This window comes from Beta vulgaris, chromosome 9, assembly GCF_026745355.1.
Source record: "Beta vulgaris subsp. vulgaris cultivar EL10 chromosome 9, EL10.2, whole genome shotgun sequence".
NCBI lineage: Eukaryota > Viridiplantae > Streptophyta > Magnoliopsida > Caryophyllales > Amaranthaceae > Beta > Beta vulgaris.
Window position 1 is genome coordinate 46,971,945 of NC_079210.1, and position 23,103 is coordinate 46,995,047.

Below are 23,103 nucleotides of genomic sequence, written 5' to 3' on the forward strand. Positions count from 1 at the left end.
TTGTTGAAATTAAGCCTTCTTTTTAATTCAGACTGTAGTAGTAAAGCAAAATTATAATGTAGTATTGTAGTATACATCATTGAAAAGTAGCTGCAACATTTGTTGCCTTTCTCGAAATTTGTAAACATGATGAGTCAATGTGTAAGCAATTGGGCATAATGTGCGACAGTGCTCTAGTTAGACACAGCATTAGCCGTTTTCAGCGCTATCATAGGCATTAGATTTATGTTTCGGTGCAAACGTAAAGCCAGGAGGAACCTTGCCAAGCAACATCTCCGAGATTCGAATCTGCATGAACAAAGGAGTCCAATCAAATTTAAATCTCATGGTTATAACTAGGCATTTTCAACTCAGCAATAGATAGCTTAAGCCACTGACCCAATCAGCTGCAGATTCAGAAGCCATAAGCGTCTCCAGGTCATTGCGACCATAGTAAGAAGGCGGACGCCAATTAACGTTTTGCGGAACAACATCCAGTAAACCAACGGGGATGTATCTGAAGGTATAGTTAAGCCATTCCAACAAGAAGTGCCTTGTAGTCTCCACTCCTACACCAGGAAAATTCACAAGGTTTTATTTGACAGCATTTTATTCTGATTAAACCTGTAACTATGTGCAATTGCTATGTAGACTTACAAAGAAAAAGAAGTATACAGTTTTGTACTTCATGGAGAACAAAATTTCCCGCATAAATACAATATACATATATATATTTATAGAAGAAAACAATTGGGTTTCTACAACAGCCTATTTTACAGCATGCTTTAATTATCTGCAGCCTCTCATAATAAGCTGTGCACATATAACCACTACATCCATAGATATAGCCTGTACAAAATCCTGATATTAATAGCTGCTTATACCCACCTTTTGAATCAGAACCCCAGTGCTCAAGACCAAAACGCACGTAGTCTTTTAGTATATCTAGTCGTTCACCAGAACTGATATCCCAATGCCTTTGTTCCTTTATTTCAGTGAATAACCATGGCTGCATTGCAAATGAAATGGTTTAAATTTACAGAAACAAACACATTAACACAAGCACCGAAATTCCATGTATCAATTACATGGGAAGAACAGAATAAATGTCTTCACGGACCTTAATCAAGGCTCCTCGAGCGAGCATGCATGATGACAGTTCAGGGCAGTCAGAAAAGTGCTTATTCCAGTCTAAATATGAGAAGACGTCTCCATTTCCTAGCACTTGAAATGAGTCGGGAGCTTTTTTAACACAAGTGTTTATGTATTCCCAATCAGCAGCTTTGCTATATCGTTGCTGGCGAGAACGCCCATGTATGGTTAGAGCAGAAGCTCCCCACTCATAGAAATCAGATATAAATAAGTCTGCGCGATTCCTTCCTTCAATGTAACCTGTTCTAACCTGTATAACGAATATAAATAGAGAATGAAAAATAAGTATTTTATCATGTACCCTACAAAATGTAAACAGGAGGCAGAAAGCAAGGGAAGCCATTATGATATACTCCCTCTGCTTTTTTAAATATTCTACATTGTTGGTGCACGATTTTTTAAGACGTCATATAACCCTTAATATCTCTTATTTATTTTAAGTACAAATTATAAAAATTTGATATTATGAATATACACATCGAGACGACTCTAACAAGATCACACATGACTCTATTTTTACTTATGGAAATATCAAAATAATCGGTCAAAGTTAGTGGTTCATTTCCCGAAACAACAATGTAGCAAATAAAAAAAAGCAGAGGAAGTATGAACTAACAGGGCAGGTAAACTATCTTGAAGAAAAAGAGGAGTAAACTAGGTAAAGTTCCCCTAGGGCCGTAGGTGACTAGAACCATTAAAAAGAATTAATTTCGATTTTTTTTACAAAGATGCTAATTTTCAGACACATACAAAATGGATATCCTCATGCATCTAATAGAATAGACAAAAGGAATCCAGTATTCCAATGGACTCATCATATGTATGAAGAAATGATAAGAAACAGCAAGAAAGTACCTTGACAGTTATAGGTTTCTCTGCAGAAGCACAAGCTGCCCGGATTACATTTTTCATCCGCAATGGTTTTGTCAAAAGAGCAGACCCGGCCCCTTTATTGACGACAATATCAATCGGACATCCCATATTTATATCAATAAAATCTACAGAGCATTCTTGATCAATAAGCTCGACAGCACGTGCCACAGTATCAGGATATGCCCCACAAATTTGTACACCAAATATATCCTCAGATTTATGCCGTCTGAGCAAAGCCCATTCTGAAGATTGGCCCTTTGCATAGAGTTAAAGTTACATGTAAGTATTAAAGATTGAAGAACACACAACATAAAAGTTAACACCGCCCGTTTACAAGACTATTGCATGACACAATAGAAAACAATGAGCAATAACCATGTGTCTATTAGTGTTGTTTCGTTAAGACATCATCACAACTTTAGTCAAAAAATAACTGCAAGGAACAGTACTGACCTGAAGAAGATTTGTGCACATAGCCATTTCACCACATGTCACCTCTGCTCCTAAAACCTTGCAAACTCTACGGAAAGGCAGATTCCCAACAGTGGTAAGGGGTGCAAGATATAGCTTTTTGCTGAAATCGATAAGTTTTCTCTCACGAGGCTGTAACTTTAAGCTGGCATCGGTTTCAGGAGGCAGGCAATCCCTTGGAAAATGGGACTCATCTTCTGTGCATACGTTCACTAAACCTTCAATGGAGAGGCTTGTACCTGTCATTTGAGAATCAGAATCAGCCATGTATATTTTGAATTAGCACATGTATAAAATATCAGAAACAGCCAGCAACAGTCTCCAGTACCAACCATTATTTACGTCTTTGGAAGAATCAATCCCATCATCATCAACAGATTTTGCTTTCTTTAACGGTCTGCTGTCATCATTATCCAGCACACCATCTGCAGAAGGCTCTAGAAGCGCAGCAGATGCATCCTGCTGTTTATCAGGAGTGTCATACTTCTCACAGCCATTATCCTCTGAGCAATGAGATCCATTTGAAATCTTTGGTACAATATCTTCTTCTTCTTTCACTCTTGTGTGGCCCTTTCCCTGTAACAGGAAGATCAATGAACTCGGAGAGCAACTCACATACATAAAATCGCAGCATATCACTGTTATCTAGCACCCTATTAGAGTTTATATCATCAAGTTCTAGTGTTCTACCTAAAGCAAAGAATGAAAAAAAGGTGTATTGACATAGCTGAAACTTTGTCATTCACAGGTCTGACTGTGCACTTACCCAACTGTGGTCTACGGGTGTATGTAAAACAAAGCTACAATGGAAACACCAATTCATGGGCTCCTTGAAAGTAACACGAGACCACAGTGGACACAAAAGTGTATCATCACTGTCCTTTCGAGAAAGTAAGAGATGTAAACATATGAAGGATCCAACATACTCATCAAAAGCAATTATGTTCAGAGATGTATCCGCCAAAGAAACTAATGACCATGTATTACATTAGCAGCAAGTGTCAATGGCAAATGCCCCCGCTCTGAAAGTTAATTAATATTCAAAATTTGACTCCCGAGTCACTGACTGAAAAAAAACTCAAATTCAAATTACTTTTAGATGACCTATGTCATATACAACCTCCGTTCCTATTTAACCTACACAAATTGCTTTTCACAAAAACCAAGGAAAAAGTGAAAAAGTAAAAGAGGAGAGAAATTCTGAATAGTGGAGAGTAAGAGAGACAAAAAGTAAATAAAAAAATAGAGAAAAATGGGGTAGGTTGGGGTTTTTAGTGGGTTAATTTATTTGTTGAGGTACCACATGGTAGACAAAAGTGAGAAATAATGATTAGACATTTTACCTTAAATAGATAAAGTAATAGTGTAATCATTAAAAGGAACTCCCCGAAAAGGAAAGTGTCTAGATTAAAAAAGAACGAGCAGGCATTTAGAGCACAATTATTCACAATCTTTATAAAAGATCATCCCACTCCCTTTCTAATTTTCTCTCTTAAAAATATCGTTCCCACAATCTTTTACCCTTCCTCCTCCCTCACCATGAGAAAAATATCATAACAATTACTTTCTCTCTCTCTCTCTCTCTCTTACTTCTTGACCCTACCCAACTATTTTTTCACTCATCACCAACCACTTTTACACAATATATCTATTATTTATTTGTAATTAATATGAAATGCTCATTAATAATTAATAATAATCATAATTACAATTTAGATTATTAAATTACATATTACATTTTTAATAATAGTTCATTTCAACACATAATTAGCTTTTAATAATTAATAAGCATACATAATTAGTGTTTTTATTAATTAACTTAAATTAAATACGTAATTAGCTTTTAATAATTTACATGCATACATAATTAGCATTATGATAATTAATTTAAGAGACACAATTAGCATTTTAAATATATTATTAAATTAAGAGACACATGGATGTTGAAAAGGCTAAAATTGCATTGATTTAATTATAGAATACAATGGTGGATTAAAAACGAAATACTCCCTTCGTCCCATAGTATAAGTCATAATTATATATTTACACGGAAATTAAGGTAAAGTGGAATCTTGTTTTATTTGAATAAAAATATTCATTTTTATTGAGAAACACCCACATTGTTTTTTTTTTTTTTACTTTTTAACAAAAAATAAAAGCTGAACGTTAATGTTGCATGGTTTGATGTGTAGAAGAGTTCAATGGAGTAAAAGATTCCATTTTACCATTAACAAAGGTGCATTGGAAGCTGAAATTATAAGGACTTTTTGGAAATTACATTATTTTCATGAGGATAATTTGGGCATAATTATTAATTGAAAAAAAAAAACAAGACTTATATTTTGGAACAATTTAAAAAGAAAGGGGACTTATATTATGGGACAGAGGGGGTACATAAAAAGATCTTCAATTAGAGTTACGGCCAAACTTCCACCATATATTGGCAAACAACTCACGTTTCAAGAAATAATGCACATGCTGACTTCAAATTGCGTCATTATATGCCATGTAAATCATGTTGTGCATGATAATACAAGACAACATGATATCATTAAGGATTTCCTCATCCCATGTGAGGGATTGTATCTAAATTATAGTAAATCGAGATTAGGGCACCCCAAATGCTCTCTCTTAACATCCTTTCGAACTTATTCTTGGTGTTAAGCAAATAACTTGTCCTTACGGGTAACCAATTGAATGAACGTCATTTCGGATAGATACCATATGTGAGATAATAACCCTTGTCATATTGGTTACTATTCATCTAAAGTTCACGAACGGTGCTCTGACCTTCTAAAACATACTCAAAAACAGGATATTGGTGAAGAGTAGGTCATTGCACGAATCTCGTATCTAGAAAAAGGTTGAATCCATAAGTCACAATCAGGGACAACAAGAACCAAAGTACTAATGCATCTCTTCCTTGATATTGTGCTTTCCATGTCGTCGAACAACTTTCCATTCTTAATGCATCTAATCTATGTTGCCTATCATACCCGATAATCCACATTCTTCAACAGATCGGAGAAGCCTTGCCAAATCATCTAGATTTGGCCGTCTCTAAGTACTCGCTCGCAAATTAGTTGATAACGCCATATGTGAATTTCATTAACGCTAATCGTGGTGTGCTTTCACTAATTTGCACTTACTCGTCAATCACCTCTGCCGCTACTACCCTACATGCAAGCATTTGAATGGCAGCTGTACAAGGGGATTAAGCCTAACCGTCCAATACCATCCTTTTTTGTGTGAACCATTCATCATTGACATGCATTTGAAATCTTCGACGAAATAAACGAGCTCACGGTCTCGATGAGGGAGGCGATGTGCATCACTCTCATCATTATCTTGTGCATTTCTATTCCGTCGTGTTTGGAGTAACAGTTGATATTAAAGTCGAAAGAATTGGTTGAACGACATTGATCAAGAAGTTATCTATTTCTGGATCACATCTTGCTAAGACGATCTTCTTTCCTCCTCATAAAGGAACTTGAAGAGCTGAAGTTTTATTTTTAGGAGTTCATTCTATAAATTTGCCTACATGTTTAGTTTTGATGTAAGCAAATAGCGAGCAAGTATGTTATGGTTATATAGTGTAAGCAATGTCATGTGAATCCAACAATAATGTAAAAAGCAAAATAATAATGTGAAAAGTTGCATTGAGATGTCAAGATAATAAAATAATTAACTTATACATAAATTGTAGGTAAACATAAACGAACATTTTAAAATTGAACTTAAACATAATCTTCAACATCAACTGAGCTTAAACATAAACTAAACTTAAACACACACTAGACTTAAACATAAACTTAAACACAAACTAGACTTTAACATAAACTTAAACACAAACTAAACTTAAATACAAACTAATCTTGAACTTATAATGAAACCATATCACACAATTTATTGTTTTGAAACCATGTTGTTAGGCGCTGTACCATTGCCTCTTCATTTGGTAAGCGATTTTCCTTCATAGACAATGTTTGTAGTATGTCATAGTTCATGTGATACTCTTGCAAGTTCATGCGATACTCTTGCAAGTTCAAGCTCCTAGTTGCCAACTCTATTTCCCGATCCTTAAGAGCCAACATCTTTTTATGGACCTCCATCCTCTTCCTTTCTATTTCAGCATCTCCACTTCTAGACTCTGAAGGGAGCCGAACTCTTTCATTAAATGAATTGAAATCAATTGTTTCACCAACCACCCCCTTGCGCATGTGCTTTGCTTTCTTCACACCATCAAGTCGTTTTTCTTCTTCACCTCCTTCACCAGTGGTAGGTGTGTCGGGCATTGAATCACTTCCATCAACTCTCGGCCTTTTAGAGCTAATCCTGCTTCCAGGTGAGTCCAAATTTTCTTGTGCAACTTTGGGACGACCACGTGGATTTTCCAATGACTTCTTAATTATGGCCTTCCATTCAGGAAATTTCTTGAACATTGTCCAAGCATGTTCGAGAAGGAATCGACCATGTTTCCTGTTATACAATAAATGAGCTTCTCGAATAACATCAGAGTCATTTTGACCACTTCTCTTTCTTACAAGAGCTTCATCATAAAATGCATCCCATCTTAAAACTGGTGGAGCAACTCTACTCCAACGACCTTTCACCATATCCGCATTTCTTGGAGCAAATTTTATTGGGTTGATCCTTCTTCCTGCCTCGAAAGCATCCCAAACTTTTCCCCAGAAGGCACTTTTTTTTTTACTCGTCCCAACCACCTCAGCAAGAGAAGTGTTCATAAATGCTAAGATAAGATTTTCATCTTCAACAGGATCCCAAACCCTCTTACGACTAAAATTTGTTTGCGGAGAAGGTGGGATTTGTGATTGAGTAGATGGTGGCTGAGAGAGAGAAGGTGATAGTAATTGTGAAAAGGATTGAGTTGGCTCAGCAAACTCTTCATAATCATCATCGTCCTCTTCTTGGTATTGACCATCTTCATCATGACCATGGACCTCATGGTTTGGAGATGTTTCTTCTTGGTACTGAGAAAATCCATAATCATAATTAGATTAACGATACGAAAGGTTCACATTTCGATATGGATCTTCATGGTCAATGTTATCATTTTGAAGAGGATAGTTTTGAGAATTTTCACCGCTTTTTGATTCATAATTATCTAATATATTGCCATATCAGGCGACAATTTGAGTGATTTTGAGAGGTATTTTGGCAATTTTGTTGTCTAAGCATTTGGTTTTTTGAGTGGATTTGGTTTTGTTTTCTTCCATAATTAGGATTTCTAAAATCCATAATTATAGTGATTTTTAACAAAGAGCAATGGAGAGTACTGAAATAAAATAGAAGAAACTAGTGAAGATGGAGAAAATCAAGTGTGTCCAAAATATGCAAAATGAGGCTCTATTTGTAGAGCTCGAAAAAGATGGAGTCGGATTTTTTTATCTTTGTATTTTTTGAATATAACCATTGCAAAATTAACAACGGATACATTTTTCTCCCAATCAAGCAACGACACTTGGCGTCCTGGCGCTGACATGCGCATATGAGCTGCCAACTGCAGGGTTTGTTTTTTAAGAATCACTCCAGCCAAAAAGCGAAGGTATTAAAAAAAAAATTAGAGCTCGCCACATCATGCCGGGGGGGGGGGGGGGGGGAACCACGCCTGATCGTCATTCCACTCAAGTCATGCCTCCAAACTTCCTCAATGATCCCACAATCTTTGTTCTACTCATGGTTAAGGGCCCAAAGTTAAAGGTTGACATCACAATCTTATTTTCTAATCATGGTTAAAGATGCTCTTATCTCAATCCCAAAAACATGAACAAACAACTATGAAAGAAATACTATAATTAGCTCGTACCACTAGTCCAAGCTGTTTGAGAGCTGCATCTGATTTCGGGTATTTCATTTTATTCTTCCAAAGAAGCTTCTGGACATCTTTCTTCAATGGATTGACGTCAGCACCTCCCTGCAAAACATCCAAACTTTCACTAGGCATATCCTTGTGAGTACCATAAAATCTGCAAGTCACCCCATAAGGACAATTCTTTTGAGCAGAGATGAATGGGCACTCTCCCTCCAGATCAGCTGGTCTCTATGTACAAAGGGGGAAAAGGCACAGTTAGGAATGAGCATATTTCCTACAAACAAACAACAACAAAAATTTGCACCCTCGAGACTAATAAAATATTGTATGTAAATAATCCTATTCGGCACTACCTGAGACTTGTAAGCTTCAAAGTCATGACTAAAACGGCATTTATCTCCAAATTTACATGAACTAGCGTCTCCAGTCTTTGCAACTGCTGGGCATATATTCAGGGCAGACTCTCGTTCCTGTTAAGGATTTAAAACATTAGCAATGGTCATGCAAGGAATTCATTTTAGCAAATACATTAATATCAACCTCTTAATCAATGAAGACTTGCTATTCTGATTTCTTACCATATAGCTTAGCTTTTTTTTTTTGTTCCATATAGCTTAGCTAATTGCAACTTTAATCCTATAGGCTATAGACTACTTGTTACTAATGCAAAAGTACAAAACCTAGAAACACCAATATATAAACAAAGCAGCTTGATAGAAATATAAATCAAGAAAGATTACACAAATAATACTCTAGTTCATTGCAGTTCTAGACTTAAGACTATTTTCCAAGCATCAAAATCTATACATACCCACGCCGAAAAGCATGAGCCAGTAGTTCATTCATAGATGATCAATCCCCAGCTTAGAAGTTAAAACCAATGAGTACTTCGCTAATCAAATGGATTGTTAACGAAATGTCCAAGTAAATCCATAAGTTTGCATTCTCTCATAGTGAAATCAACCAACAATATTTATCATTGCATAATAAGCAAAACCTACCCATATTAAATGCTAACTCAACCATAAGCAATGCAAGTAACTTCAAAACAGTAAGAATTTTCAGACATTTCAATAAAATGCAATAAACTTCGTAATTTGAAGAGAGAGAGAGACAAGACCTCACGGCGTTCTCGCTTGAGCTGACGCTTCGATTTCTTCTCCTTGACAATACCAGTGCTCTTAGAAGAGTCGGATTTACCATTTTCATCTCTATTATCTAAATTCGTGGACCTGCTACTCGGAGGTGGCCGGAGAAACTCTTTCTTCACCGGAGCTATACCTTTCGCTATCAATTTCTCCGGCGAAAGTTGACCTTCGCCTGAGTTCTCCGACTGAAATGATGGCTCCGTTTTTATCGAAACTTCAATTGGTGACTCTTCCATGACTTCCTGATTCTCCGACGACGGATGAAATTCGCCTGAGTTTTCTGGCTGAAATGATGGTTCCTTTTTTATCGAAGCTTCAATTGGTGACTCTTCCATGGCTGCCTGATTCTCCGACGACATATGAACTTCGCCTGAGTTTTCTGGCTGAGATGAGAGCTCCGTGTTTTCGATCTTCGGAGCTTCAATTACTGACTCATCCATGGCTGCCCGAGTTCACTCGGAAGGCTATGGGGTTTGAGAGGTTTATCTTTTCGAGTTAGGGTTTTGCCACTTATGACTTATCGATGGAGAAATGTCTTTAAAAAATGCTCTTAACCAAAGCACAAAAAAGGCAAAGCGTGGATTATGGACTAGGGTGCATAATGCTCATTTTGCACCCAAAAAGAACATACAATTAATACAAAAGAACATGAACTTTTTTCAACAACTTTTCTACTTTAAAAAAGAACACACGGCTTAAAATTAAAGAACGTGTAAATCTATATTTATAAAAGAACAAATGTTATAATGAAAAGAACATATAGTAAATGAACATCTACCCTTAAGGTAAAAGGAATCTTTACTTGCAAAATTTAATGAAACAAATAACAATAATTTTTTTAAATTATAGACTCTAAAAATAATAAAACGACGTAGTTTAGAAAAGAGTGTATCATGCTCTACATGGACTTGGGTGCATGTACTTATTTGCGCAAAAAAGGTACTAGTAATTTGAAGGAGCCAAGGAGGGTGCATCATTTTCTAGTCTCTACATCCTTTATTCCTCATGTTCTCTCCAACTTATTATCATTATAGACGAATCTTATTTTCCACACACGTGATTTTTTTACTCATATTTCTATTTTTACTCAATATTAAAAGTGGTAATGGAAAATGGTTAAAAATCACTATGGACAATGACATGATTCTTTTGCACATGTAAATTTAGTATACCATTTATCAACATCTGCTAAATGAGCTATAAAAATAGAAAAATTACGTGAAAAGTTATTATCAAACATGCCTTAATACATCTTATAATGATACTAAGAATCTTCTAACGGTACTCATGATTGTTTAAATTACACTACCTAATATCATCAGAACTACTACGAAACTGGGGGCGATGTTGGAAAAAACTAAGTCTCTAGAATATATTGACCAAACTAGGAAATTTGGTGTAACACCTACAAAATACTAATACTTCATTAAGTACTAACTAGTGCTTGACCCAAGAGATTCCCCTATTATGACATTATAGTTTTATTTGGATAAATAAAATATTCCAAAAATGAAAAAAAGTTATTAATATTTTATAAAGTTGAAGCATCACTAAAGTTAGATAGTTCAGTGAATAAGTCTTTTCATTATTATAATGTGATCTTATGACTCAAAATTCAAGCCTAAATGTTTGTTTATTTCACCTAATATGTTCATATAATGAGTTCATAATAGTGAAGAATGTAAGAAGAAATAAAACTACACCCACGTATAAGATGAACATACTCAAAAGGAGTTGAGATTAAAAGACAATCTAATATCATTGAGTATATGAGTAGTTCGTAAGGAATTGAATATAAAGCAAGCAATTTTTTGAAGAGAAGATCTGAAGAACTGCCAAACAAGAAAGCACTCACAAGCCACAACTTGAGGAAGGGCGATTAGAATACAAATTAAGTCCAAAATAAAAGCCTATACATTAATTCTCTTGATTTAGTTTAGCATGATGTAGGTGATTTTATTCCTTTGATCTAGCACCCTTCAATGCCAATAGAGCTGCACCAAAAGCAGCTTCTGTTTGAGCAGCTCGACTAACAGGCAAACCAAGTACTCTCTCTCGAATTTTCGTCCATTTATCATTCTTGGCACCACCTCCGGCTGTGAAAATTTCATCTGCCTCAGTTGCACCCAGATCTTTAAGTAGGCCATAACCCTTTGCCTAAGCAATCCCATCATATAACAAGGTTAATTAAATAGGGAAGGGTTAATCACAAATAAAGTTTCAAGATTTCAAACAAGAACGAACATATATAGCTGAAAACAAGTTAGAAGCAAGCAAAACTTTGGTTTAATTTACCTCTATGCGTGCGATGGATTCAAGGATACCATGCAAGTAATCAGAATCACTATCAGGACGCGGATGTAACCTGAGTTGTCAGACGACTTCATTAATGCTTATAAAACACAAGGTAGCCAGAATTTTATAGTTTTGAGTTCTTCCATCTAGGTTCTCTGACAATATAATAAAGGTGAACACACTATAACCTGGGCTTCATGCTGGGATCCGATACAGGAAATCTCTCCCCAACAGCTGGTAAAGGGTAGTAATCTAGTGAAGAAGGTAGTGCAGGGTTAATCTGCTGGCTCAACTTCTCTAACTGCTCATCAGTAAAGAGTTGTCTCAGAACAACCCCTCCTGTATTTGAAGCTCCTCCAACAAGCCACTTATCATCAAGCCGATGACTGTATACTCCAAATCGTGCATCCTCAACCCTGCTTTTGCTTAGCAGTTTTATTGCAAGTGTTGACCCCAGAGATGTTACCTGGCAACCATCACTTAACATAAGTTACTTGCAGAGATACCGGAGTTAGTATCATAAATTAACTCAGGGCATATGGAAGTTGAGTGATAGATTAGTGTGATACTCTGACGATAAAATTAAGAGTAAGTTTTGATAAGGAAAACAAGGGTGACGAGTAACAAGTATTTGTAGTAAATGAAAGAAAGCTTACCGCCTTCCCTGGTTCTGTGGCACGAGCTGCAAGAAACGCGGCAATGCTATCAGTTGTTCCTGCACAAACAATGCAATCCTCCGAAAATCCTGTCAAAAATTATAATAATAAATGTGAGAAGTCAGTTGCCATAGTCCCATCGTATAAACAGCCACAGCCAGACAACCAGTTCCATCAAACTCAAAGACAGAAGGAAGCATACTATACAAGTATACATTAGACTTTATACAGAATCCGTAATACAGCATAAAAGCTGATATATATACCTAATTGTTTACTGACTTGTTCTTTTATATTTGCTATTGGAGATCCTGGAGCTATGATAGAAGGTAACAAACTCGAGTAAGGTTGCGCGAGAAGCCAAGGTGGATACGCATCCAGCTCAGGGTCAAAACCAACCTAGAAGAAACAAACATGAACCCTCTTGAGTCTTGAATGCGGTCTGTAGAAAAATAAAGTTTGTCAAGCTGGATGAGAAGCAGATGAGTGAAGCAAAGTACCTTGAGAGCATTGTTATAATCTGATATGCCCAACTTTCCATGGAGAAGCCATAATAACCAATCTGCTTGATGTAATAATGCTGCAGATCTAGAGCCCTTGTCCTGACTATGAGAATGCCACCAAGAAACCAGCTTGCACAGTGTAGAGGAGGCAGTACAGACTGTATGGTTTGGAGGAGCTATGGACTTAACTGCTGGTAGAGCATCCGAGCAGGTCTCATTATACAAAAGAGGTCTACATAATGGCTCCCCTGTACAGCTGCATTCATAAATCTAACTTTTACAGCAAGTCATTATATCTTTAATGCTATGCCAATTGCCAATTGCCAATTGCCAGGAGAAAGCTAAGGAGTTTACCTGTCAACAATTATAGTTGTAGCAGAGGTGCCATCTATAGAAATGGAAGCGATATGAGGTCGAAGATGGAGTGGGATGTCTTCAAGCAATGAGAAAAGTGTTTCTTTCCATGAGCGCGCCCAGTCAATGGATTCTCCATTCTATCTAGACATTACAATAAAAGCTCATTCCAACTCAATGATGGAAGAAGTTGTGACAGAGTAGAAGAAAAAAGAGTTAGATTTAGCATTACCATATAAAGAGGGTATTCTCTCTTGGCCTCAGCATGAAGTTGCGCGTATTTATCAATGAGAGCATATCTTGCCCCTGATGTACCAAAGTCCATGCCAAGGTAAAGCTGCTCTCTACTAACAACTAAATTACCATTTTTTACCGTTTCAGATGATGATGATGACATATTAATAATCTTCCTTCTTCTAAATTCCTTATTAATACTACGACAATTACCTGAAAATATAATATGGATATGTCCAATTTTCATATTATCTTAACAAAAAAAACTTGCACATTATTAAACTAAAGAGAGAAAAAAAAGAGGAAAATTGAGAGAAGATACCTTGGTAATGGTTAGTGGAAGAAGAATAGAAAGAGAAAGAGAGATAGTAGCATGTTAACGGATGCGGTTGGACTGATGCGTGCATTCTCTTCCTTGTTTTCTCTCTGTCTGTCTGTCACTCTATCTCTATCTCCCGCCAGGATAAGGATTAAGGCGTAGCCTACTTAACCAAACTGCTAGTGCTAAGTTTCTTCTCTGCCTTCAACCTCATATTTTGGATTTTTGGTCTCATATTTTGGATTTTGGACTCTTTGGTTTGAAAAAGGGACATAATCTATATTGGTACGGTGAAATGTGTGAACCATACATGTTCAGGCAAAACCAAGTAGTAGGCCTTGTTTGGTAATTGGCTGTTGGCTGTTTTGTGTGGCTGGTTTGACTGGTTGGTTTGACTGGCTCTTAGTATTGGCGGTTTGTGTTGGCTGTTTGACTATTTTTATTTTATAAACATGTTTGGTAAAATTGTATTTGGCTGTTGGCTGTTAAACTATAAAATGACCATTATGGGCATTGATTTTTTTTCATCCAACTTATGCCACAAGGGTATATTTGTAATTTTATTATTAAAAAGCCAACAGCCAAGGAAGAAAAGCTACTTGGAGTAGCTTTTGGCTTTTGGCTTAAAAGCCGGCTTAAAAGCCAACAAAAAAGCCACAAACCAAACATAATTTTTGGCTGTTTGACCAAACTAAAAAGCTAAAAGCCAAGCAAAAAGCCATTTACCAAACACCCCCCTAGTTTTTGTCATTCTTGGTAGGGGTTTCACTTTGTACCCTCAAGATCAGATTCCTATACGCTGCAATCTTTGTGGATGAACGAACATTCCCATATCCTTTCCTCTATCATAAGAGCCCATTCTACCAAAAATTAATTGTCCTCATACCATATTGAAGGCTTGTTCGATAAAAGTGTTTTAAGCTATTCTAGTAGTTATTAGCTGTTGTATTAACACTTAGCTGTCATATTGACCGGTGATTCTCAAATAATATTTAAAACCATTAATATTCGACAAAATTGATGGTTAAATCACTGATAATAATAATAAAGCAACGGAAAATGTGTGCTAGGTCTATTTTGAAAGGTTTTTTTACTTTATTTAGAACACTATTTGTTTTTGAGGGAAACTCCAAACACTATTTAAAACACTAAAATTTTACCATTAAATGCCATTTTACCAAACATCCTAATTTTCAACATTGTTGCAAAAGGAAGAATATGAGCTAATAAAAGTTGGGATTATATATATTATCTCTTGGAGTAATAGATCCGAGGAGTCCTAACTTTTTTTTATTTATTATTGTAGATAAGTTGAATATTCTCGTAAGTAGGAGGGATTGAAATCTCTCTTATAACTTATAAGAGATGAAAATTCTGAAATCATAGGTAATAAAAACAACGCTCGGCCATCAATGGGCTAATCCTCATAAACTTCATTGTATATCACAGCTATCAAAATTCGTGTTGCCTTGTCAATTGTATACATCCAAGCACTGGAGATGATATAAGGAATGAATAAAATCATCTATACTATTTTTTTTCATCATATTTTTGCTCATTTTTAGATTAAAAAAAAATAAGAGTTAAAGAGAAGTTAACAAAAAAATCAGAAAAAAGTTTAGAAAATAAAAAATTCAAAAAAGTAAGAAAATTCAGAAGAAAAGAAAAGTTCACATAAATAAGAAAAGTAAAGAAAAAAAAAACCTAAATCAAGTTCAAAATTTCATAATTGTATCATCAAAATCTTTTAATATCCAATCCTTTTTGTATTGATATGTATTTGGCTACGTACTCCCTCCGTTTTTTTTTACTTGCTACGATTCTATTTTGGAAAATCAAACTACCAACTTTAACCGATTATTTTGATTTTTTTATGAGCAAAAATATATTCATGTGTGGTCTTATTAGATTCGTCTCGTGTGTAGATTCATAATGTCAAAATTTTATAATTTTTACCATTTATGCTTTCTTATCCGTTGATCATAAAATTTAAGTTTGTATGGAGTATTATTTTTTTATTTATGAAATTGATTTATATAATTGCTATATAATTTTCTATGTAAATTTTTTGTTCGACATTTCGTGTTTCCTTTTTTATGAAATTAAAAATAAAATGTTATTTCTCATTTTTGTGTCGTACCAATTTCCCGTTTCTATCTTCGTGCACCATTGAATTGAAGCATTAGCATTATAGAACACAAGTCCAGGACCGTCCTAAAAATTTGGAAGCCCTTGTGTTAATTATAAATTTGGACACTAAATATAAAAATACTATGCATAAATGTACAATTATAACTAATGTATTCTACAAAGTATATCATTGTTAAACTATTTTTGAGAAAATAAAGCTTGGGTTTGAACAATATGGCTATAAAAAAAATACTAAAATTAAGATTTATAGGCCCTCCAAAAAGTTGGGCCTTATGTTTTGGTCGCTTTATATTCCCTATTAGACGGCTCTGCACAAGTCAGACACAAAATTTATAGAAGTTGGATGTTTACTAGCTTTACATCCTAAAGTATTAGGGGAGTATTAAATTTGCATCTTATAATCTTTGTAAACCATAACACACAATTCTTCTGGAAATACAAAAGATGCCATTAAGTTTTCAACGACAAAAGAAACCAAAAAGAAAAGGCAAGCACCTACCTTCTTTAAGACCTTATCAAAAGTAACACTATCAAGATAACTTACACATTGATGTAATGTTAACATATACTCCATCTAGGAGTTCAAAAGGTGGATAAGATCTAAAGATGTTAGCTTTGTTAATGAAAAAGAAAGGTTGTAGTTCTCATGAATCTCATGACACAAATTAAAGAGACATGTTACAAGAAAGCAAGCTAATACTATTAGAGTGCCTCACAAAAACAACAAAAAAATTTCAAATAGTAACATATAGATTCTTGATTATTTTTATTATTATTAGTTGCGAAACCTTGCACAGAATAATCCAACATAATTAGATAGGCAAAGCCATCTGGGAGTGAGAGGAAAGTAAGGAAATCCCATCTCCAAAGTGTTTTTAGTGAGATTTAAATTTGATCCCATAACTTCGAGATTATGAATACAAATATTACCACGAGATCAAATACTAGCTGATTTAGATTCTTGATTTCTTGGATGTAGACTTTCCTTAGTTTCCCTTAGTGATGGCCACTGGTGCGGGCTGGGCCGGCCAGACCGTGGGCCGTAGTGGGCTGGGCTAAGATTTCACGACCCAGGACCAGACCGTGAAATTCATGGGTTGGGCGGGCTGGTCCGCGAGCTGAAAAATCTTGACCCACACTGGTCTGTTACCGGTTTTCACGGTTCGTGGGTCTGATGGGATGGACCGGGCTGACGGGTCGGCATGAGAATTTTTTTTCAAAATTATTTAATCATTGATATTATTCATTATCCTTACATAAAATCTTTAAAATGAATTAAAAATATATAAAAATATTAATATTAATGAATAATTTCATTATTTTTAAATTTGATTGAATTATAATATATACAATTTGATTAAAATATACACCCATTTGGTTCAATATTTACTTGGATTGGACTAGTCTGGTTCATGGGTCGGGTTGGACCGGTTTCATGGTCCGGGCTGGGCGGTTTTAGTAGTGGGCTTTAGTGGGCTGGGCTCAAGAAATTTAGCCCACGGCCCACCCACCAATTTCACGATTCGAGCTTGGTTGGACCGGACTTTTTACTAACCCGGCCCACATGACCTACAAGTTAGGCTGGGTTGGATTGGCCCGCACTATTGGCCATCTATAGTTTCCCTGCTGACTTCTGTATAGTGTATAGTGTATAGTGTATATTGTATAGTGCATAGGTAGAAAAAATTTGGTGGAACCATGAAAGTTGAGTATTTCAAAAAGAGGTGGAACCCTGGATATAGTAGTATAAGACAATGGTTTGATTGTGTTTGTTTTTGTCCAAAGTCTGATAATAGTTTGTCATCTTATTTATCCCATCCCATCACCTCCCCCCTCCTGCAAAACGGGACCTACACACATAAAATCTACAATAATTTCCCCCTCATCAAAACTCTAGATCAAGCTATAATTACACATAAAGTAGATATTTCATTACCGACTACCATTAAATTTACTGCTGCGTCATCATACCTCTAGCCAATAAGGTTTTACCACCTATTTATTCATTAATTAGTGGTGTTATTACTCTAACAGATTTCTAGAGAATTAAAGTTATTGACCCCCACAGGCCACAAATAAGATGCACTGTATAAAATGTAGCTCGATTTACACGAGACGCATTTAAATGATGGTGCAGCATCATAAGTAATCTCATACATACAGTTATTGGTAGTTCCATATATACTTGTTAGTAACCAAATAAGTGTTGGTCCAATGGTGATCGGGACTGACTTTGATAGGACGGACCCGTATTCGAATCCCCCTCGGGAGAGGAATGGAACCTAACTACCCCGAACTTAGCCTCGACCCAGATGTAGCCCGAAGGGTGAACCGGGTGCAAACACCCAAAAAAAATATATACTTGTTAGTAACCTCATATATGTATTGATACTAATCCTATTACAAGTTACAACCTTGGTAGTTCTTTTCCGCAATATTATAAATTTTGTTATTTACTACATTACCTTGATTATGCTCATGAGGAACCCGCACAATCCCGCATTGCACCATAAACTAAACGTTTGTGGTGCATCCACATAAGAATTAGTACTAAGATAAGTGTAGCAATGACAATACACATCTTCTGGAGTTTGTTTAGTTCTCCACATTACGGTCATGCTATCGGCAGATTGGCCTATATCCTATTTAAAACATGCAATAGATAAACTAACCCTACGTCATTATGTTCGAAATTTTGGATCCGATACAATTCACAGAATAAATGTTTTAAGTGCAAGGACAGAACAGCAAAATCCCACTGATTCTCGGTACCCTATTCGAACCAAAACACTACAACATTTCAGAACTACTCTATTGTACAAATAGTTGTGTAACTAGTTATGTCTAAACAAATTTTTTGCTTTGCCATACATGTTCCTAAACATAGTGAAATAGAATGTATAATTTAGTGACTCTATGCAAAACGAATCTACATCTAATTTACTTCCAAGTTCCCATTTCTATGTGGATGTGAAATTAACAAACAAATGCGGAAAGAAAACTACATAGATGAATACTTGAGCCAATTTGGACAAAAGGCAGCTAGCGAGGCACTGAACACAAACCTATACCAAGCTCAAGAACCCGTCAATGCTTCAATTCACTCTTTGTGCTTTTACCGTTGTTCGAGTCTTGTGCTTTTGGCTGCTCCTGTAGTGAGCCGGGGTGTTGCAACTTATTGGTGTTATTTTGGGTTGATCGTGGCTGCTGTTGTTGCTGGTACATTTGAGGATTAACATAAAGTTGCTGCCCAAAACACTTAGACATGGATTCAGCATTCAGCTCTCCTGTGGCTATCTTTAAGCGATGGATTTCCGCTGTTAATGCTTCATTTAGAGCTGCCAAATATATCAAAACAATCACATTTGCTGCTATACATTTCTAAGGGGTACAACTAATGACAGATTTTTTTGAGAAAACAATGGATTTTTTTTTATAAAGTGGAAAAACAAACCATCACGAAGCTGAGCTTGTTGCTCCATCGCTTGTAGACGGAACTTTAGCTCGTTGTTTTGGGTGGTAAGTCCAGCAGAATCTCTCTGTTCACAATTAAGAAATACAACTAAGACGAAACAAACCATATGCAATACAGAGCAAACTTCTAAATCAATGATCACCCACCTGCAATAATGTAAGTTGTGCAGACAAAGTAGTGGCTTCATTTTGTAAAGTCTGAACCTTGTGTTCCAGTTCTGATATATATCTCATCTTCCTTTCCTTTGAACGAGCAGCTGAAAGTCGGTTTGCCAAAATCCTGAAAAGGTACATACATAGCACTAAATTGAATAAGTGACAATACTAAAACATCAAGAACGAGAAAGAAAATCATGCATGATTACAGTAATGGATACCTTTTTGCACGTTTAGGGTCAGTTAGAGCAATCTCAGCCAACTTCTCATTAGCCATTATCTTCTTCAGCTCTGGCCCAGTGAATTCTCCATTACCAAATTCCATACTGAACGCATTTGAGTTGCCATTAGCAGGATCCTTAAGGGAAAGCTGAGCAACACCAGTACTTGGAGAAGGAGGTAGCTTTGGAGATTCATCCCCGAAATTCATATTCCCTATAAAACTGTCCATAGAAATACTTCTGTAGTGTCTAGAAGTTGGCGCAGCCTCACCTGCCGCGCCCCTCTTGCGTTCACCAACCATTGGTCTCTGTCCACTACTTCCACTCTCATTCACACTGCTTTCAGCTTCATTATCGCTACTTTCACATCCATTAGTCTTCGACCCACTAGCACGACTATCTATATCATCCCTATTCTCATTACCATACTTCTCATCAGTCCCAGAAGAATTCATGGCATCAAGGTGATCCAGATCCATATATGCCGATAGCAAGTCATCAACCACTTCACCTTCTACATTACCATCACGAGTCTTATCCCAACTAGATTCCTTCTTAACCAACTGTGCCGGCTTGGCTGAACCCGCAAACTCTCCACCCGACAGAGTCCTCTCTAAACCAGCATGACCTCTAGGACTAGGAGGAACCATTGATGTTGGTGGTGGAGATGATTGGAATACATTATCAAACCCAAATGGAATATCACTGATAGAACGCCGATGCAGTTTCCGAGGGGGGAAACCTTCAGTAATATGCAAGGAGTTACTCTTACCAAAAGAGGACGGTGGCAACAACGAATTCCCACAACCATCACGATTCTCCAACGAACCATTGGACGAATTAGCATTTTCAGAACCATTTGTAGGAGAAGTGGAGTTCTGGTAAGGTGAAGGGCTTAAAGGGGGCAATGAATCATTCATGAAAAAAGCCGGTTGCGACAACGATCGCGAATGGGATGGTCCACGGCTAAAGTTCTGTGAACCAGAGTGCTGAGACCCTGGTCTAGTCACTGGAATTTGCGAATAAGGTGAAAGAGGTGGCATAGTAGGATGAGATGGTGGTATTCCAGACCTTTTACCATTTTCACACCCAGAATTTTGCAAGTTTTGAGAATTTTGAGGTAAAGGTGGCCTGATTTGTGATATATTTAATTGAGATACATCAAGATGATTACTTGTTCTTGATAAAGCCCCAAAAGGGTTTTGAATTCTATGCATCATATCAATATTACCCCTTTCTGTATCACCCATTTTCAATCAAATATCAAAACCCTTACTTTTTTAACACCCAAATGTTCAATCTAACCAAAACTTCAACCAATTTATCAACTTCAAATATCAACCCACAAAACCCCAAAGCATCAACTGAAGCTCACTATCACACATAAACCTAAATAAACAACAATAATAATTAAAAACCCTACAAACCCAAGTTAAATTTCTACCCAAAAATTAAAAACTGATGAAACAAACAATCAATCAAAAGTAAGCCATATAAAAAAAAGATTCAATCTTTTTTCATAAACAACAAAAGAATCAAAGAAAAAAAGAGTGGAAGTAAGAAGAGTGAGTACCTAACAGAAAAATGAGGCATAAAAATGGTGAATAACTTAAATGCACCACTAGCGTAAGTAAAAAAAAGAGCTTCACTCTAATGCTACTTTGCGCCTGATCGGAAAATCTTACTACAAACAAGGAGGAAGAAGGGCTTTTTTTCACTTTCTCTCTCCTCTTTTTTCTTCCTAATCTCTTGTGTAGTGAAGGAGATATGACTAAAAAAATACTGCAACACGGATTTTCTGGTGACTAACGCGTGAATTTAATATAAAAAATGCTTTTTTTTTTACTTTCTCTCTCTAAAAATTAAAGAAGAAGAAGAGAGAGAAATTGCATTTGAATTTGGATTTGGATTTCATTCCGACCTCATTTGGACCTCTTACCAATCAATCAATCTTCTTCAATTCTTTACCTCTATCTCCGCATTATAAAAAGGCAATCTTTTAATATTTTCTTTTTTTTTTTCAAGAAAAATTATAAGTGGTGATAATAATATGCTAATTGTACTTAGTAGGCTCTAACATGTGGATTATATCATAATCAAGATTGAATTATATTAATTGTTTGTTTGGTCTGTCTTCCTCAAATATCTTGTGACTTTTGAAAGAGGACATTGTCATGGGGTCACACCTAAATTACCGGCTTGTTAGTGTACTAATTTTCATAATTTTTGTAAAATCATGTTTGGTTTACAATGTGAAACAACTTTATGACATATTGTAATCATATTTATATTAATATTACATTGTTTTTTTTTGAGGGGAAACGTTGAGACATATTATTATTAATATTACATTGTTAATTCTATAATAGTTAGTGTTTAGTTTCAGTTTATTCCTAATTAAATAATTATATAATGTTTTGATGGCATTATAGTTGATTCTTAAACTGTCCGAATAAATTAGTTATCTTAAATCACGCTAAAAACCTATATATCTTTTGCGTTTACTAGTTGTGCGCGGCTAGACATGGTTATTGGGCGGGTCAGATTGTGGTTAGGGATGGCAAGGGGGCGGGTCTTGGGCAGGTCCATCTGGACCCAGACCCATACCCGTTTATTTTTCACAGATCCTTACCTGCCCCAGATCCGTTAGGTTTAGATTTTTCAGACCCAGACCCAGATCCGCTGGGTCTAGCTGGTCCATGAGTCCTTCTTAGTTTTGAGTTTTCATCACATTTTTGTATATATGTAATTAAAAATTTTCGCCCTAATATATATAGGTTCATGTATCCATGGTTAAAGCATTGTCTAAACAAAATTTTAAGAATTAACTCATAAAATGTTACAACTTACAAAATTACAAGTCTTTGATGGAGTTACAACACTAACGAGTTCACAAAGTCACAACTCATATAACTTTAGAGTTTAGGTTAAAAAAAATTCTAATATGTAATGGGTCCACGGGGCATGTCTGGGTCTAACATATATGGACCCGGGACAAAACCCGACGCACGCTCTTCGGGACCTATACCCGACCCGGACCCATTAGGTCTAAAATTTATGGACCCAGACCTTTATAAATGGGTCGGGTCCTAACGAGTCTGGGTCGTGTCCATTGCCATCTCTAGCTGTGGTTAATGCGAGATCGGGTCATTAGGGGTCGTAGCGTAGCGGGTCAGACCAAATGGGTAGCTGGTCGATAGGACCGACAAACGTATAAGAAAAACAAAGAACAAAAATAGTCAAATGTAAGTTTAAATGAATATGAATTCGAATATATAATTGTT

At 36.1% G+C, this 23,103-nt stretch overlaps 3 protein-coding genes across 5 annotated transcripts; all 3 read right to left on the minus strand.

Moving 5' to 3' along the window:
• On the minus strand, positions 1 to 10,024 carry LOC104883109 (tRNA-dihydrouridine(47) synthase [NAD(P)(+)]-like). 2 transcript variants are annotated; one of them, XM_010667562.4, is made up of 10 exons: positions 9,429 to 10,017; positions 8,662 to 8,778; positions 8,303 to 8,536; positions 2,808 to 3,051; positions 2,458 to 2,714; positions 1,987 to 2,259; positions 1,100 to 1,381; positions 868 to 988; positions 379 to 548; positions 1 to 288 (listed from the first exon to the last, which is right to left on the minus strand). In XM_010667562.4, exons 1-10 carry the CDS (start codon positions 9,894 to 9,896, stop codon positions 190 to 192), a joined length of 2,265 nt encoding a protein of 754 aa, XP_010665864.1. In that variant the 5' UTR covers positions 9,897 to 10,017; the 3' UTR covers positions 1 to 189. The 2 variants fall into 2 exon arrangements, with proteins under 2 accessions (XP_010665864.1, XP_010665865.1); XM_010667563.3 differs by lacking the exons at positions 1 to 288; positions 379 to 548; positions 868 to 988; ... (2 more) ...; positions 2,458 to 2,714; positions 2,808 to 3,051 and adding an exon at positions 6,149 to 7,466 and having other exon boundaries at positions 9,429 to 10,024.
• Positions 10,025 to 11,190: 1,166 nt separating this feature from the next.
• LOC104883108 (D-ribulose kinase) lies at positions 11,191 to 14,055 on the minus strand. 2 transcript variants are annotated; one of them, XM_010667560.4, is made up of 9 exons: positions 13,821 to 14,055; positions 13,497 to 13,711; positions 13,265 to 13,404; positions 12,908 to 13,166; positions 12,674 to 12,806; positions 12,408 to 12,496; positions 11,940 to 12,217; positions 11,752 to 11,821; positions 11,191 to 11,613 (listed from the first exon to the last, which is right to left on the minus strand). In XM_010667560.4, exons 1-9 carry the CDS (start codon positions 13,903 to 13,905, stop codon positions 11,413 to 11,415), a joined length of 1,470 nt encoding a protein of 489 aa, XP_010665862.1. In that variant the 5' UTR covers positions 13,906 to 14,055; the 3' UTR covers positions 11,191 to 11,412. The 2 variants fall into 2 exon arrangements, with proteins under 2 accessions (XP_010665862.1, XP_048492544.1); XM_048636587.1 differs by having other exon boundaries at positions 13,497 to 13,570; positions 13,821 to 14,054.
• A 4,655-nt stretch (positions 14,056 to 18,710) lies between these two features.
• LOC104883107 (hypothetical protein) lies at positions 18,711 to 21,631 on the minus strand. The gene is made up of 5 exons (XM_010667558.4): positions 21,393 to 21,631; positions 19,820 to 21,208; positions 19,590 to 19,722; positions 19,423 to 19,507; positions 18,711 to 19,306 (listed from the first exon to the last, which is right to left on the minus strand). Exons 2-5 carry the CDS (start codon positions 21,067 to 21,069, stop codon positions 19,056 to 19,058), a joined length of 1,719 nt encoding a protein of 572 aa, XP_010665860.1. The 5' UTR covers positions 21,070 to 21,208; positions 21,393 to 21,631; the 3' UTR covers positions 18,711 to 19,055.
• Between the last annotated feature and the right edge of the window lie 1,472 nt (positions 21,632 to 23,103).

What these genes read in the sequence shown, in the direction of transcription:
- LOC104883109 (XM_010667562.4), bottom strand. Translation starts at nt 9,896, where the DNA reads ATGGATGAGTCAGTAATTGAAGCTCCGAAGATCGAAAACACGGAGCTC. An exon ending in CTCGAGGAGCCTTGATTAAG is followed by an intron (nt 989 to 1,099) that starts GTCCGTGAAGAC and finishes TTTGCAATGCAG; the next exon opens with CCATGGTTATTCACTGAAAT. An exon ending in CTGGGGTTCTGATTCAAAAG is followed by an intron (nt 549 to 867) that starts GTGGGTATAAGC and finishes TTCCTGGTGTAG; the next exon opens with GAGTGGAGACTACAAGGCAC.
- LOC104883107 (XM_010667558.4), bottom strand. Translation starts at nt 21,069, where the DNA reads ATGGGTGATACAGAAAGGGGTAATATTGATATGATGCATAGAATTCAA. An exon ending in CACAACTTACATTATTGCAG is followed by an intron (nt 19,508 to 19,589) that starts GTGGGTGATCAT and finishes AATTGTGAACAG; the next exon opens with AGAGATTCTGCTGGACTTAC. An exon ending in ACAAGCTCAGCTTCGTGATG is followed by an intron (nt 19,307 to 19,422) that starts GTTTGTTTTTCC and finishes TATATTTGGCAG; the next exon opens with CTCTAAATGAAGCATTAACA.
- LOC104883108 (XM_010667560.4), bottom strand. Translation starts at nt 13,905, where the DNA reads ATGCACGCATCAGTCCAACCGCATCCGTTAACATGCTACTATCTCTCT. An exon ending in CCACAGAACCAGGGAAGGCG is followed by an intron (nt 12,218 to 12,407) that starts GTAAGCTTTCTT and finishes GATGGTTGCCAG; the next exon opens with GTAACATCTCTGGGGTCAAC. An exon ending in GATCCCAGCATGAAGCCCAG is followed by an intron (nt 11,822 to 11,939) that starts GTTATAGTGTGT and finishes CTGACAACTCAG; the next exon opens with GTTACATCCGCGTCCTGATA.